The sequence below is a fragment of the Tasmannia lanceolata genome, unplaced genomic scaffold (genome assembly GCF_043159265.1).
Source record: "Tasmannia lanceolata isolate RefF3 unplaced genomic scaffold, GAP_Taslan_0.1 ptg000007l, whole genome shotgun sequence".
NCBI lineage: Eukaryota > Viridiplantae > Streptophyta > Magnoliopsida > Canellales > Winteraceae > Tasmannia > Tasmannia lanceolata.
This window is the reverse complement of record NW_027518684.1, coordinates 11,646,072-11,664,096: the sequence shown is the minus strand read 5'-3', so window position 1 is coordinate 11,664,096 and position 18,025 is coordinate 11,646,072. Positions and strand designations below refer to the sequence as shown.

Here is an 18,025-nt window from a genome sequence, read left to right as displayed (position 1 = left end):
ATTGAAGGTCTGTCTAAGTAAAAATTGAATAGAACTGGGTCATATTCTCTGGTTTTTTTAGTGTAAAAAATATAGGAAAATTTAGGAATATTTTTCCTTTCCAAACTTTTTCTAGAAAATTCTTGCAATCCAAACAGGGCTTTAATGTGCTTGGTTGACGACCTTATCTCTGGGAGAGACAATATTATCGGTCCAACTAAATCGCTACAGCAATAAAATTTCATAGCGAGCAGACACTTAACAGTTATGGGAATTTTTTTCCTTGAAAACAAAATAACGTGGTCCATTAGGTATACTGTGTTCTTTGAAAACCTAAGAGGCCATTTGGATACGCGAATTTTAGAATCCAGGTTTTTAGTTTGGAAACAGTGTAAAAGAGGGTTCATAATCAAGCCAATGTATGTTGTCATGACACCGTTTCTTGGATTTTAAGTGAGAATACCGGGAAAATTTCTCCATCTCATTCCCTCCCTGCTATAATAACGATTTCTATTTTTTTAATATAATCAAACAATTATTAAATAAGAATCTAAAGTTTCAAACTAAAGTCTAGCACTTTATGGAAAGATTATAAGGATATTTATGTACATTATAGGGGGTTGTATGGGGTGGGGCAGGGTCATCCCCATCCCTGCCATGTCCCAGTTTTGGGGAATTTTTTTTAATCCCCATCATTGTCCCTGTCCCCGCTTGAATAAGGAAATCCCTGTTTTCACAGGTTTAATTGCCAGCCCTACCTTGATAAACTTATATTCCATGGAAGTTTTTTTCATAGTTGCCAAACATGACCTAAAGCACACGTCAAAGGGAGTTCAGATCTGGGTTTTATTGGAAGAGAAGAAAAGAGGAGAAGTGAGGTCCCTTGTCCTTCAGAGTGAGGATAAAAGACATGCATTGTATTGTGCGTCTGGATGGACCCCGGAGGATGCCATTCCACTGTATCTTCCGTCATTTTCGAAAGGGATATGATATATTCACCTTTTTTTTCTTTTACTTGGGACAGCCCCATCTAGTGTAAAAGAGTAGTCATAAATGCACTAGAAGGTGGTGTCCCAAATAAAAAAAGAGTGAATTTATCACTTCCCTTTTTCAAAAACCTAGGATCGTACGATATTCATCGTGTTATTGTCAATTGGAGGACACATGTTCCAAGTCAATAGACCTCTATTAAATCTTTACATACTTGGAGCTTCAATTTATGATAATAACCCTCTAAATTAACCACAATCGTATCATTTCCGTGTAATCATTGTATTTTTGTTTTGTGAGTTTACAGGTTTTGTGTGAAACCGTTGTAATTATTGTATTTTTGTTTCTCTCATAGTGGAAGATCGCGTTGATCCTCGTAAAATATCAGTATTCATCTTATTGCTTGTGTTTATTTCTACTTTTCCGTGTACTTATGCACGATCAGATTGGATTTGCTCGACATATTTTTCTTAACATTTTCTATATGCACATCACTAAATTGCTCAAATCAGTTCTCACCTGTCCATTTTGTACATAAAGGTTTAAAGTCAGTTGCATTGGAACCCGGTAGACATTCACTTTTCCGATGTGGGATCTTTGTTTTCACATGAAACCCCTAATAATCTCTACCTCTATGTGGAAGCAACGTGGGAACTACGAGATCTTCCTCGAGAGATTTTTGGGGCCTGGCAGAACTCACCTTGAAGGGTACTCCATTTGGTTGCCAGTTAAATTTTTGTCCCAGGAAGAGTTAGTTAAATTTTGGTCCCATCCCATGTTTGGTTGCCTTTTAGGACTAGGTTTATTTTAATCCCACTCTTGTAATGATTGCTTGTGTGGTGAATTTTTTATTCCCACTTTTGTAATGATTGCCTTTTCATCCCATCCCAAAATAACCCTGGGAACAAAAATAAACTCAGGAACCAAAAATAAGCTTGAGAAGAATTTTTTTCTACCCAACAGTTCAAGCAACCAAACAAAGGTTTTTTTCCCACCATAATCCGGTGAACCAAACATGAGATTTTTATTTGACTAGGATACTTCTAGGACTCTTTTTTTTCCCACCTATCTCTCAGGGTAATTTTTTCTCCCGCATAACTCCCAGGAACAAAAAAAACCCGGCAACGAAACAGAGCAGGTCTACCTGGGTCCCATAATTTGATCGGATTGAAGTTAGGTGTACGACTCTTCCATAGCAAGGCCTGGCGGGTAAACGATTTGAATTAGTAGCCTCCACCTGTACTACCTATATTATTTGAAAGAGAAAAATTAAAAGCCTAGGCATTCCATTTAATAATATAACAATTTTCAATATATAATCTAATTAAATGCTTTAAGAGAGAAGAATATTAGTTTAAGGGTGCAAATAGAGAATAACCTAAATGGGTATTTTTGAAAAGGGATATGAAATCCGCACTTCCTTGTGTTGATTGGTTGATGACAGCTTTGGGGGGGATTAGAGTTAAACAGCTTTAGACAATTGATTAGAAAGGCATATAAATAAAGAGATTAGTTCCATCATTGAAAAGGAACTTAGAGGGTGCGCTTATAAATTTCATGTTGATAATCTAATATCTGGCTAAAAAGGTGCTCGAAATATGGAGAATTTACCCCTATTCCAAAGGCTAAAGATAGGGACAGAAATGTCATATTTCGTAGGTGTTGCTTTTTATTTCCGTGTTTGCTCTCGGCTGCAATACAATAATCCGAGGTTTCGGGCAGTCCGGTCATGTCTATGACAACTTGACGCGTGTCCGACCCGCTGCCCGAAATGCTTTTGGTAGAAAATACTTCCTCTCTTTTGATTGGCCCTTACATTGACCTTTTGACATGTGGGGCCCTGTTATTCTTGAAATGACGCGCTAAACCAGCTAACGAAGACGCTCCCATTGATTGGATTGTGGGTGGCTTCAAGAGACGACCGAATCTTTGGGCTTTGGGCAATAGGAAACAAGTAGGGCCCATGTGTGTAAACACGTGTCCCAATGTCCTGTGGGGACCATTTAAAAAAGAACAAAAGTCCAACGAACCTCACCACTCGCCAACTCCTTTACGTTTGCTGGCACGTGGGATTGACGCAATTGCGTGGGCCCTACCCCTTTGCCTAACCTAATTAGTGCGCGTTGCTACGTGGCACCCTCACAACCATTTCTTCTAACGGATAAGAGCCGCCCCTCCCCTCCCACCTGCCTCGCCTTTTCACATTTCTTCGCCTTTTTTCTCAAATGCTAACCACCATGGTTTTAAATTTGGGTTTGGGTAAAATTTTAGTCCTCTCCTAAACCAATTTTTTTGCCGAAATCCACAAGTTTCTGCCGAAATTCTGTAAAGAAATTAAAAAGGGCATTTTTAAAAAAAAATCTGCCGGAATTATAAAAGTTTGGAAATTTCGGTTTCGGACTCGACCGAAATCCGGTCGAAATTTAAAACCACGCTAACAACATGGTGTCTGGTAATTTCGGATTACGGCGAGTCTTTGGGCCCCACTTTTGCTGAGAACACCCTCATTATCGATGATCTAACAAAATCTCAACCGTTTAATGTTTTTGTACTTCATTATCTACCGCATGAGATGACTATTGGGCATGGGGCTAACGTCATGAAGGTTCGGCATGGGGCTAACATCATGCAGGTTGCCTCAGTCTTATCTGGGGACATCGACTAAGGTGATTGTAAAAATTCACTTTTTAGAAAGATAAAAGTATTCATTGAAATATATTATTTGTATACAAATTTGAATTCATGAGGTGGTCTATAGTTCTTTCACACAAATATAATCACACAAAAATTACGAGGGAAATTAACTACACAGAATGTAAAAAGACTTTAGAAAAACCTCAATCATAATTGTATTTGAAAAATTATCTCAGTCATTTTTGTGCAGCTGACCTCCAATCAACACTTCTCGTTTCTAAATGTATTCACTTTACATAAATGGATGAGATTAATCTCACAAATTAAGCATGGATGTCATCAGCCTCGAAAAATTAGGCAGGGTTGTGGTCAGTAGGGGTGGACATGGTTCGGTTCGGTTCGGTTTTGGGCTAAACCCAGAACCGAACCATATATATTCGGTTCCCTGAAATTGGAACCAGAACCAAACCATATATGTATGGAACCGAACCGAACCAGAACCATATATAATCGGTTCGGTTCGGTTTGGTTCTGGGTTTACCCAACCTTCACCAATGGCCCTTCACCAAGTGACAACCCTTCTCAACTGAGTTTCTGTTGTGTTTTTAGTTTTTAGTTTTAAGTTAAAACTTATAAGTTAAAAGGGGGTAAATTAAAACGCCGTGGGGTGATTTTATCAAATGAGGAGTGGAGTGATTTTAAGGATTTAAGGTGAGGGTCGGTTCTCGGTTCGGTTTTCGGTTCCGGAATCCGAAACCCAGAACCGAACCGAATTTGCACCGGTTCCCGGATTTCGGAACCGGAACCGAACCATATACATATAGAACCGAACCGAACCATATGTGCCGGTTCGGTTCGGTTTCTCGGTTCGAACCGGAACCATGTCCACCCCTAGTGGTCAGCCATTCATTTGTTGGGATGCCTTTGGAGGTTTAGGTCATTCCCTATACTGATCTGTGGTCAGGTCATTCTATTGAGATGATTTTCTTGGTATGGCCTACTTAAGTTGGGGCCCAACAAATGAATGATTTGGGTCATCGAACCGTGTGGTCCCACTTAAAGAAAAAAAAAAATTCAAATTTACCATGGCGAAATCCCATTTTGCTAGCAGCCCTCTTATTGTTTTATCTCACCCTTTCTAAAAAAATCTGATTTCAAACCACATATAATAAATGAACGATAAATGCGAGCCTGTTCATTGGTTGTATTTTAAGAAAATTTATGACTTTCTATTATGTGGAGTAGCACGGGACACAATTCTCACCTACAAATGTTAAAGCTCTAGGACGTTGAATAGTTTTGAGAGAGAAAGATGGGTTTTTCTACCCATTTTGACTTATCTTCCATCTTTCAAACGAGGAAAATGTGTGTTTGCTGGAAAATTAATACTGTAAGGACCATTCATCTGTTCTACCATGGAAAATCTAATAATGAAATGTTAGATATTTGGAACTTTCATTAAGATGGCAGCTACTTCAATATGAAATTTTTATTTACCAATATGTAAGTTCGTTAGTTTAGGGCCTCTTTCGATGCCAAAAGATATATTGGTGTCTTTATTGCTTCCTTGGGCCATTCTCTAGTAGTGTAAGGGTACTAATAAATAGTTAAACACACTATAGGGGGCTGGCACTGGGATGAAATGGGGGCGAGTGTATCACTTCTCATGAGATAATTTTAATTTAAACTTGTGTATTTGGGACATCCAATTCTCTTTGGAAGCTATTAAATATAGTCTGCTGATATTCACATTACCATATTTTCATAATTGCACTTACTAACAAGCTTTCAAAGGTTTATTACAATTCCCAAATAGTTGTCAGAAGACAATTAAAAAAAAAGAAAAGACTAGGTCAGTTAGTGCAATTATGAAAACATGTTGATACTAATATTCTGTTATTCAATCATGAAAAGAAAGTAGTGGCAATATCGGTGGCCGAAATAAATCATTTATAGAACTTGTACAATGCAAAATCATTTGCTTATAATTTTTTTAGAAATCCAAATGTTGGCTTATGGGGGCTAGCGAAGTCCCTGTGCTCGGAGGGCTTAAACCGCAACAAGGTGTGATTAACCCAACCTGGCCCGGCCCGCGATGGTGCTACTCAATAAAGATAATGGTGCACCCCGTCCATCAGTTATAGATTTTGGTGAGATTGGCAGCGCCACGATTCTACTTAAAATATCTCACATCTATAAAGTTGGGATAACTTTCATTTTGATGATATAATTTAGATTAAGGAAATGCTACATAGAATAAGTCTGAGTTTAGGATATTTTAAGCTCAATGACGCACAAGAAAGCGTGCGTGACGTACATGACATTACTCGTTTTGTCCATGGAACATAAGATATTTTGTTTCGATCACGATCTAATGGTCAAATTTGCAGTTGGACGAGTGATGAAGCCATCCTGTAGCGTTGCCGGGTGAAGAGGGTGTCGGTGCGTGCCTTTAGGGTTCAAAGTGGAGATAAGCAAGGTTGGGACCATAATTACAACAAAAAAAGAGAAAGAAAAAAGATAAAGGAGAGAAGGAGAGGAAGAGAAAAAGATAGGGTTTGGCAAAAGGGTAAGGAAGTGGAAAATAGGGTTTCCTTTGTGGGCCTCGGAGAAAAAAAAAAGTTGCGTCTTGAGATAGACTTGTTGAAAGAAAGCGAGTCCACATAAAAACCACATTTTCTTGCTAACGAAGAGGTAGGCCCGCTTGCGATAGCACCTTCTTTCTCCAACCCGGCTGTTACGGATATTCCTCCAGACATTTCAAAGCTTACCAAATATCAAAATATAATAATGAACTAATAGTATACTATTTAGTATTTCCATTAATTAAATGTTCTATACATATGTCATCGGTCGGTGGGTCCCATCCATATTAGATATAAATATCGTAGTGCCATTATCAAAATATGGCAGTGCAGATATCAGTCACCTAAATAAATACTCTTATGGTAAATCTGAAACACATATAAAATCCTATAAAACTAGTATCTAAGAATTTTATCAGCTGCATGTAATTCGTATTCCAAGTTTCCAATTTAGGAAACACCTCGCCAACCTTTACATGCAACTCCACAATAATAAGAGCTTTAATTTTCCTTTTTTTTTTTTTATTGTCATGGGATTTGGAAATTACAGAGCCGTCCCTATCTCTTATGAAACTGATGAAAGGGAAAAAGACTAGTGACACACTCCCCTCCCCTTCGAGAAACTAAAAAAAGTGGTGACATCTTTTTGAAAAAATTCAACATCACCCCTTCTTGTCCTGTCATTTTCTGAGAAAAAAAGAAGGATCCCCCAAAAGGGTAGATGATAGTAAGATTCATTTATGTATTCAAACGGGTTTTCACAGTAAAATGTTAACATTTGAAGGGCATTTTGGCAATTTAAAAGATACTCCTTCCTCTCTCTCTCTCTTTCAATCAATTTCCACACTCTCCCATTTTAATGGGGTTGCTCTTCACATCAAACATCCCAAGGTAGTGTGAGTTTTTTAATTTTATTTTGTATTATCTTTTAGGGAAATGATATCATCACAACCATGTTTTGATATTATCACTAACTCATCTTGTCTTTTAGTATTTAAAGAGGTGTCAAAAGTTATTACAGTTCCCAAAAAGCTCTCACAACCCAATATAAAAAGAAAAGATAACTCGGGTTTGTTCAATTATTAAAACATAGTTGTGCTGATATCGTTCCCCATCTTCTATTGGATGCAAAGATTTTTTTTTTTGAGTTGTAGGAAAGAAATATCAAACTTTTGTTCTTGTAATTCTTGTACGGCATATTTGTGAGAAAGGGAAGAGTTACTACGTGGAAGATTTGAAACCAAGGAAGGAATAAAAAAGAAAGTCCAAGGGACTATTTGGGTACTTATTAAGCAAGCAATTTCACAAATAATTAAGTTCAGAAGGGATTTTTAATTGCATCCATTGCTCTATCTTATCTCTCCAACATCCAACCACAGAAAGGGAGAAAAATACAAAAAGATTATAGAAAATAAGGAAAGACAATATTTTATTTAAAGAGGAAGGGGTTTTGTTTCTTTTTTAATTAAATAGAGCTGGAAGTAGACGTTTCCTCGTTTTTCAGCTGTTTGTTTCTTCTGACAGTAGGGAGTTTTTTAAGAACTCTCTCTCTCATAAGTTCATCCCTTCATCAGACGTGCCTGCATCAAATGATGAGAAACTGAAGGTCAAATCACTGAACTTTCTATCTTTTGATTCATTCGTAGGTACCTCACAAAGCCTTTGAAGGGTGGGTGAAGGATAAGAACCTTATACCCCCACCCTCATAAGAAAAAGATTAGGAAATAGAGAAAAAACAAATAGGTGTTCGGATAATAGTGGTGAAAGATGGGTATCTTTTTTTCAGCCTTTTTAACCCCATCTCTTTATTTCTTTTCCTTTTCAGTGGAAGAGAGTTGCAGGGAATTGAGTCTCACAAGAGTTTGAAATGAAGGAATAGATCTGTTTCTTTGTTCCTTATTTCTGTCTCTCTTATTGGATTTGGTGTCACTGTAAGTAAAAATCTCTTTTGCCTGATGATGGATCACGTGCACATGGATCTGCATCAATTAGGTAATAATAATAGTTTATATAGACATATATAAAGAAAATGACTTTCTTCTTCTTTCTATTTCCTGTCCTCCCCTCCAAAAGGGAATTGAAATACACAGGTCTTATTCTTGTCAGAACTCTATTCGAAAGTACAATCAACCTCGAATTCTAGTCTTCCCTTGTCAATTGCAATTAGAAAAATAATCTTCGACTCGTGCAATTCTCATGAAATCTTGATCCCCTGTCAGCGACCTTCCTCTTTTGATTGATTTCTAAGACTCGAAATCCGATGGCAACCTACTATCATGGAGCTTCGGAAATCCAAGGGGATGGATTACAGACCCTCTACTTGATGAACCCGTACATGGGATACTCAGACACACACCCCCCCTCCAACATGGTCTTTCTGAATTCCCCAGGAAACCAACTGAATCCCACAAATCTCTCACACCCTCCCCAACAAAACCAACACTTCGTCGGAATCCCACTTCAAGCCACCCCTGCTTCATCACAAGATCCTAGCCATCCATCACCGGTCCACGCCCAACACGATATCTCGGCCCTTCATGGACTCATCCCACGACTCCACTACAATCTCTGGTCTTCCCTCGATCCAACGGCTGGTAACCACCACCAGATCTCAACAACGGCCGGGATCAGAGCCAACACTCCGCAGGGACTGTCTCTGACCCTCTCATCTCAACAGCCTGCGTATGGGTCCTATCGGCAGGAATCGGATGTATCTGCACCGGTGATTTCTCCGGTGAGCGGTGATGAGATTCGGATTTCGGGCTCCAATTCATCGAATTCTGCGGTATCGAACGGAATTTCGGGGTTGCAGAGTCTTTTATTGGGATCAAAGTACTTAAAAGCTGCACAACAGTTGCTCGATGAAGTCGTAAGCGTCGGAAAGGGAATCGGAATTGAGATCGAATCTACGAAGAAGAACAAAGGGAAGATGCAGATGAATAGAGAATCAATTCAGACGGAAGTTTCCGGTGGAGGCGAAACGAGTACGAAACGCGGGGCCGAGCTTACCACGGCGGAAAGGCAGGAACTTCAGATGAAGAAAACAAAGCTTGTAGGCATGCTTGATGAGGTATGATTCTTTGATTTGGAAATTTAATGAATTTTTTTAGAATTTCACATGTTTAACTTTGAGCAGAGTCATCAGGAAAATTGAACAGAGCCCTATCGATGTGAATTTTGAAAAGGCGGTTTTTTCTAGCAGGTGTTTTGCTAAAAAAAAAGGAATTTAACTTGAGTTGGATTGTTAAACAGATACCCAACAAGGAAATGAATTATTATTTTTTTCAAAAAGTCTGACATGTAGCTGAATTCTGAGAGAAAGTTCAGCAATTTAAGAGGTACTAGATCTTGAAGTTTTGAAAAAGTGTGCTTTTATTACAGTTTTGTGGAATCAGAGATTTAAGCTTTTGCCTGGTTTCCAATTTCTTATTCTTCCCCATTCGAATTCCACAGTGAATTCGATCCATGTAATTTACAGAAAATTACCAAAACTATCCCTCCATTATTCTTTCTTCCACAAGGATGTTAATTGTTAGGCATCTCTTTTAACTTTCAACATACTTCTACCCAATTCCGTAATTATTTGTTTTTTTTCATAAGAAACACAAATTATAGAAAACCTTCTACTTTACTCAAATTAAAAATCTGTCCATACCTGTTTACTTATGAACTTGTTGTTTTGGAAATTGAAGGTGGAACAGAGATATAGACAGTACCACCACCAGATGCAGATAGTAGTTTCATCGTTCGAAGCTGCAGCCGGGTTTGGATCGGTGAAAACATACACAGCTCTAGCATTACAAACAATCTCTAAGCAGTTTCGATGTTTGAGGGACGCCATTTCAGGGCAAATTCGAGCTACAAGTAGGAGCTTGGGAGAAGAAGATTGCTTAGGAGGAGGAAAGGTTGAGGGGCCAAGACATAAATTCGTAGACCATCATCTACGACAACAGAGGGCGCTTCAACAGTTGGGAATGATCCAACACAATGCTTGGAGACCCCAAAGAGGACTACCCGAGAGATCAGTTTCTGTTCTTCGCGCATGGCTCTTCGAACACTTCTTGCACCCGTAAGTACTCTCAACTTCAAAATTTATTACTGAACTTGGCAACAAAAATGCTAGTTTTACTAATCTGTGTTTTCTTCTATTTACAAGAGCTTTCTCGGATCAAACTCATATAATTTTATAGTGTAAAACCCGTCTTTTTTTCCTTCAAAGACGCCATTAATCAAATAACAGAAGATTACAAATGCACTTCAGGGGGAGAGACTGCCCCATACATGGGTATCTTTGGATGCGTGGCATAGGCTTGGAGAGGTGACAAACTTTGAATTTGTCTAGAATTACCTCTTGTAGAATAGTGGAATAGACTTACGCTAGTGTTTGGTTGGGCGGGATAGATTCGGAGAGTAGGGGAATAAGTAAGGGTGTTGTTGAGACCTGAGCAGAAATCACCCTTAAAAGCTAGCCATTAAGGGTAGGGTGCCCAAGTCCTTATAAGTTCATCCACATCCACTCACTTTTCAATTGTGGGATCTTTTCTTTCGCATGGAACCTCCAACAATCTCCCCATGCACGCGGAAGCAATGTGGACAATCTCGTGCCGCCGCGCAGGAGCATGGGAACTACAAGCTCTTGTTCGAGGGAATTTCACCGTCCTCGAGTGTACATTAGGGTTACCGAGATCTTCCATGAGGAATTTTTCTCCATCCTCAAGGGCACACAGGAGTTACCATGCCTCGGCTCTGAGACCATTTTTTGGGGCAAGAACCTGTCGCTAGAAATCCAATCACCGAAAAGCACTCAAAGCAAACAATATCAAATGGCCACCGCTAACCCACATAATTAGCCCAAATGAGTATGTGCAACAATTGAAGTGTGTAGTGATATAAAGGAAATAAGAAATCAAGAGACACAGGAGATTTACGTGTTTCGGCACTTGGCTTACATCCATGGGAATTCCGGCAAGTAGAAATTCACTAACATTGGTGGAAAATTACAACAGGGGTGGAAACCCTTGCCTCTCCAACAATGGTGAAAAACCCCACTAACACCCTCTTATGGTGAAAACCCAAGCAGAAACCCAACACTTTGTTTTACCGGTAGGAGGTGACATTGTACTATTTTGCTTCTAAATAGTGGATTTTGTTTTGTCTTATCCGTGGATGTAGCCATTGTGGTGAGCCACGAATATTCTTGTCTTATTGTGGTTCGTTGTGATATATTTCTTTTGCCCCCTTTCTGGTTGTGGTTGTTTGGCATATATATATATATATATATATATATATATATATAGGAGAGAGAGAGAGAGAGAGAGAGAGAGAGAGAGAGAGAGAGAGTAGTGTTCCTGCGTAGCTGCTCAGATAGCTTATATAAGCAGCTGCTTCAAAAACTCATGTGGCCCACATTTTTTGGGTGATCCAAAGCATTCATTTGAAAGGCCCTTCCATGGATAGGGTGTGAACCAAAAATCAGCCCTATAGGATCATCCTAACCCAATCAAAGGTGGAGGGGGAAATGGACAGACATTGTTTCTGACCATTTTTTCCATCCACAAATGGCAGGGTTAGGATGATCCTAAATGGCTCATTTTGGTACACACCCTATCCAGGAAAGGGACTTCAAATGAATGCTTTGGGTCACCCAAAAAATGTGGGGCCACATGAGCAGCTGCGCATGAACACTTTACTCATATATATATTCTCCACCTTGTTTGTGTAAGTTCTTGGATATTTCTTTGAGTCTGTCGGTGGAAGATTAATGTGTTATTGGTGGTGGGTTTTGGTTGCTACAATTGCTCTGGTGTTGGTGGGGTTTTTCACCATTGTTGGAGAGGTAAGGGTTTTCAACCCTTGTTCTAATTTCCTACCATTGTTAGTGAATTTCTACTTGTTGGAATGCCCATGGATGTGGGTCAAGTGCCGAATCACGTAAATCTCGTGTCTCTTGATTTATTTCCTTTCTTTACTTCACTACACTTGAATTGTTGCTGACACTCATTTGGGCTAATTCCATGTGTTACCGGTGGCCATTTGTTATTATTTGCTTTGAGTTGTTTATGTTGATCTGATATCTAGCAGCGGGTTCTTGCCATAACAGGTGTCATTACCAATATAGAGTCGAGAGGCAAGAGAGACAAAAAGAGAAAAAAGGAACACGCACAAGATTTTTATATAAAAATTCTCTTTTTTGTAGAATTGCATTTCAAGTTAGGAGAGGACATAAAGTAGACATGCAAAGGCGTAGATGATGTTATCCATATCATGGTATTAGAGCCAAAGTCTCGAGTTCAAACCTCCCGGATAGCAAAATCCACATGCGATGGTTGGCTCAAAGTGGGACCACATGTGCCATGTGTTTGCTAAGTGGGCCACACGTGCAGGGGAGTGTTAAAGTATAAAAGATAAATAACGCCTTTGTCCAATAGCTTAAGCTTTTGGAGAAGTTGGTAAGTTAACACATGTACTCTCAAAAAATGCTGCCAATACGTCATGTGCCCGGGTTGTCAAGGGAGATCAACCATCCATGTTGAGTTTAATAACGTTTCAAGGAGGAGTTTCCATTTCTTTACTATAGCTTTTGAAGTGCTACCTTTTAAAATCGTGTCCTAATCGTGTAAAACCCAACTTCTAAGAATAAGATGTGTGATGACTTAGTCATCCATGCACCACGTGAAAGAATTGAGTCTTTGCTCCCTCGCTCAACATTTGATTCTCCTTATCCAAAATAGTAGAAAAATTACCCATACTTATTTTCTTGCACTTGAGAATCTCAATTCCCATTTCATTGATTGGTGAAAAAGGGCTACTTCGAACTAATGGGAAGAGTGTTATGGCAAGCAATGAGTTGGAATGGCACAAACCCTTATTTCAGAAGTAGTTCAACCTGCGTATATATATGAGTGCTGAAAAAGTATAGCTTGTCCTCTTGTAATAAAATCGGTAGATGTGTTTGAGCAATTGGAGTTAGTCTCTCAGGGAAGTGTGCGACACTCCTCATTTCGACACATGATAAGGTGTCTTGAAGGCTGCATTCTAAACATAGACAGTAGTAGGTCATGGGGGGGTATTGATGGAGTGAGTTGGAGAGATGTGAATTGTGAGAAATGAGTTTTCTAGGTTAAAAAGTTATTTCTCTTGGTTAGCTTGTGAAAGGACCTTAGAAAGGTAAGTTTCTATTGGGTAACATGAAATGGAAGGTCCACAATTAAGGAGCATGGTTGCAAGCCTAGTAATTTATCAGCAACTTTCTATATTGCTTTGAATTAATTTATTTGGCTATATATATAGGAAAATGATATCAGTACAACCATATTTTGATATTTTCGTTAACCCATCTTGTCTTTTAGTTTTTAAAGAGTGATCAAAAGGTTATTGCATTGCCCCAAAAAGCCAATTAAAGAAGTAAAGACGGCTGGGTTTGTGCAAATATCAAAATATGGTTGTGCTGGTAACATTTCCCTATATAATGTATTGGCAATATATTATTGCCATTGGATATTTATTAAAATACAACATATATATGAATATAATTAATATATGCCAAAAAAATAAAATAAAAATCTAATGGAAATTGGCATGTCTGCCCCATTGTTTATCTTCACTAGTACTGTTTAAAACCAATCCTAGCCCAGCCAAAGAAAAACCGAGTCTAGTCGATTCAGTGAGTAAATGATTAATGTGGATCATGTTTCGTTAATGCCGATGAGTCAAAGGAGTTTTTTGGTTGACTCGGTATGGCCAAAACTTAGTCCAGTCGGAGAGTTTATAAAAGTTTATAAACAGTGACCTTAACAACCAAGGCGACTATGTTGGGAGCAAGTAGCAATTAATTTAGGGTACTTTACAAGTCCCCAGACGATACCTGCTCAGTCCACATATTATTTTCTATTGGAGAAAGTGGTTTCTCTTATGTGAAAGAACTGGTTTCAAGGGGTGAGTTTTTCTTTGGTAAAATTGAAAATTTGTTGCTCTGTTTGGTTGCTGGGTTTTTTTTGTTCCCAGGATTTATGTGGGTAAAGGTTTAGTGGTCACATCAGCAAAATCTTGTCTTGAAAATGGTGTTCTCTCTTCCTCTCTCTACCCTCTCTCTCCACTCATCATAATATCTTTCTCTAATTAATGCTTGTCTCCTCTTTTGTCTCCTACCTTTACCCACATAAATCCCAAGAAAAAAAAAAAACCCGGCATCCAAACAGAGCATAAAGGTTTTATTGTTTCCTTTGAAATAAAACTAAACAATTTATGATACCATTGGCTTGCAGGTACCCTAAAGATTCAGACAAACATATGCTTGCAAAGCAGACAGGGCTTACTAGGAGCCAGGTACTGTATATATGAAACTATTCTTCTAGCCCCCTTTGTACCTTCTTAACTTAATCATTAAAAACCCAGTTGGATCAAGCTAATTTTTTTGCCAATGCAGGTTTCTAACTGGTTCATAAATGCGCGGGTTCGACTCTGGAAGCCAATGGTTGAAGAAATGTACATGGAGGAAACCAAGGAACACGAACAGAATTGCTCTGATGATAAAACAAGCAAAAGTGAGGTTAATGAAGAGTTAGCATCCAAGTCTGTTGCAACTCAAGAAAATAGTCCCAATAAAACAGAAGCGATCAACGGTCTGAATTCCCCAAATCCTACATCCGCCATGGGAAACGTTCGAACCCAAGCAGGCTTCTCCCTCATTGGATCATCAGATTCACAAGGTAGTTTCCATGACAAAGAAGGGATTTTAGGAGGAAATCCTAAGAAGGCTAGAAAAAATGAGTTTCAAAATTCAAACACCGTCCCTTTGATGAGCGACGATATGGACATGAAATCAGATGAGACGAACGAAAGAGACCTGTGCATGAAATTCAACCATGGAGGAGGTTTTGGAGCTTATCAGTTTGGTGAAATCGGGCGGTTCGATCCGGAGCAATTCACACCTAGGTTCTCTGGTAATGGAGTTTCTCTCACTCTTGGGCTTCCACACTGCGAAAATCTTTCTTTGTCTGGACCTCAACAGACTTTCCTTTCAAACCAAAACTTCCCCATGGGAAGGAGAATGGAGATGAGCAATGAAGCTAATGATTTCTGCAACATGAACACTCCATCAGCAAATGCCTACGAGAATCTCAACATTCCGAACAGAAAGCGCTTTGCGGCTCAGTTATTACCAGACTTTGTCGCGTGAATTTACTCCTACTAGATCATACTTGGTTACTCATTTTATCACTTTAGTTAGAACAAAAAATGTCATGTATATTTAACACAAGACCTCTCGAGTCATAGAATCATGGTAAGTCGTACATTAGGGTGCTTATAAAGATTTATGATTCGAAGGCATTGGGTGCAGGGCATTGGGTGAAAAGGAATGAGGGCATGATAGCCTCTCTCTTTCAGGTTCTCTCCTTTCCTTTAATGACGAAAGGAGTTGAAAGCCTATTGTATAAAGGGGAAAGTAAATTGGTAGAGGTTTATACGCTAGGGAACAATATATGTTTGAGTACATTAGAAGATGAGAACAATCTATGTTTAAATACATTAGAAGTTGAGGAATGTATATTATTTTTCTGCTATATAGATTGAGATCACGAAAATGCTAAATGTGAGCCGCGAAATGGCTTTATGCAGAATTGCCTAGCAAGTCCAAAATGTGGTAAATGATATCTTCATTCCCAATTCTTTGCATTTCCACCTGCTCATTGCCTTAAAATTGGGTAGAGCATTTCAATGTTGGGCTTAGATTAAGGGTGATGATAAATTCGCACCCCTTATAATGTGATTTGACGTCCAGAAGTGTTAGAAAGTCTGCCACAATTCGCATTACCAGGAGTGTGAATTATCCTACTGGGGTGCGAATTTATCGTCTCCCTAGATTAAACGAAAAACTCAAAATGCTGCAAATGCAACTTCTTGTCAGTCAAACCGTCTCTTTTTGTCTCAACTAGGTAGCGGTGTCAACAGATCCTCTTGGGACTGGATCCACCTATGTCCTGACCACGACCTGTGATGGGTCAAATCCTTTTGGTTTTTGGATCCGAATTTCTGAGTCTAGGTCACGGTGCATTTTGAATTGGAATATACATTGGGAGTGTCTTGGGTCATTCTAACGTTGTACGGCAGTTGGGGCTTAGGGTTATGCAAGGGAAAAGGGAAAAGGGAAAAAGTGGAGATGGTGGAGAATTATCTTGGAAACAGAAAAGTGGGAAAAAGAAACGATGTTTATCATCTTGAGAAGGGTTTTTGATGTTACAGATATACCCATCTTAAGAAAACATAAATCAACTAAAATTATAAAAGAAATCTTCGTACATTGGTGCCCTCGATTCAAATTCAAATCTAGTATGCTCCATGGGATTTTGTGGCTATCCAATTGTTGTGCCCAAATCATGTCTGTTAAAGATCGGATCCATCGGACCATCTGGGTCCATTGACACCCCTACTCTCAATAAACCCTACCTCTAGGTTGGAATGGTGATTGAGGGCATGTCTTGACATTTCCTCTTCCAATGTGACAAACAAAGGCTCAAACCTCTTAGCCTTTGTTGGCTAAACCTAGCTAGATTAAGTTTCCACTAATCATGGATGAATTACGAAGGAAATCAATAAGTGCTTTTATAGAGCACTAGTATGATAAACATAGAAAGATGTTATGATTAATCAGTTGCCAATGTCAAGGATTTTCATTTAGAAGGCATTTCATGGCCACATGTGCTGACATATTTTACATATGACCATCCCAAGTGCTAAACCATCCCCTGAAAAGTATGAAAATGCGTAGCCTTGGATTTTAAGTTTTAATGTATAAAAACTATCCATTTTTTCCCCATATTTTAAGGCCTACCTGCATTTCCAACTTGCATTTTTTAGTCGCCCCGTGCATCGCACAGGTGTCCCACTACTAATATTCTAATCTAAAATAGTTATTAATTTAATCTAGTTTCCGAATCTATCTAGGTTACCTCATTTGACCCAAGGTTTTAAATTTCGACCGAAATCCAAAATTTCGGGTTGCGGTCGAAAGCGAAACCAAAATTGCATAAAGTCAAACGTTAAGAACTTTCTACCGAAATGTCGATCGAAATTTCGTTTTCCTCGAAATTTCAGTTGAAATTTAAAGATTATCACAAAAAAATCTGGATTTTGTTTAATATTTAATAATATCCAGAAATTTCAGCCGAAATTACAGAAATTTCAGTCGAATTCTAGGATTTCGTCAAAATTTGGTACGGTGTAAAATTTGGTACGGTATGACTTCATCTGATTTCGATAGATTTCGTCCGAAATTTTGAAATCTGAAATTTTGGTTTCGGAGAGGAGCGAAATGCACCCCGAAACCGAAATTTAAAACCTTGATTTGACCCACTTGACTAATCCACTATTAAGATGATCCGATGGTTTATTTCAACCAAATCCAACGGTGAAATCTCACATATTCTAAATTTCTAATAGCATGTTCCCTCAAAAATAAGAATCCCACGGATCACATCCCACCTTGGCCATCTACGCCAAAGCAATCCTCCTCTCTGTGTTGACTCTTTCCATATTAAGACCCTGTTTGTTTTAGATTATGACAACCAATTGTGGAGTCCCCAACCGATTACTGGACACAAAACGATTGTGGAGTCCAGTAATCGGTTGGGAACTCCACAATCGTTTTGTGTCCAGTAATCGGTTGGGGACTCCACAATCGGTTGTCATAATCTAAAACAAACAGGCCATAATTCTGGTATAATTTATTTCCTTCTCGAACACCCTGTATGAGAATTTGGTCCGCTCTTTCCCTCAAAATATCAGACTTATCTCAATGTGTCATTTTTCAATCTCTGACCAGATCATAAGCCAAATTG

General features: G+C 38.8%; 1 protein-coding gene across 2 annotated transcripts; it reads left to right on the top strand.

The window, feature by feature from the left end:
• Positions 1-7,661: 7,661 nt before the first annotated feature.
• On the top strand, positions 7,662-15,751 carry LOC143881901 (BEL1-like homeodomain protein 1). Of its 2 annotated transcripts, XM_077385240.1 has the most exons (6): positions 7,662-7,794; positions 8,014-8,119; positions 8,262-9,258; positions 9,881-10,257; positions 14,453-14,513; positions 14,614-15,751. In XM_077385240.1, exons 3-6 carry the CDS (start codon positions 8,449-8,451, stop codon positions 15,364-15,366), a joined length of 2,001 nt encoding a protein of 666 aa, XP_077241355.1. In that variant the 5' UTR covers positions 7,662-7,794; positions 8,014-8,119; positions 8,262-8,448; the 3' UTR covers positions 15,367-15,751. The 2 variants fall into 2 exon arrangements, with proteins under 2 accessions (XP_077241355.1, XP_077241354.1); XM_077385239.1 differs by lacking the exon at positions 7,662-7,794 and having other exon boundaries at positions 7,823-8,119.
• Positions 15,752-18,025: the final 2,274 nt, after the last annotated feature.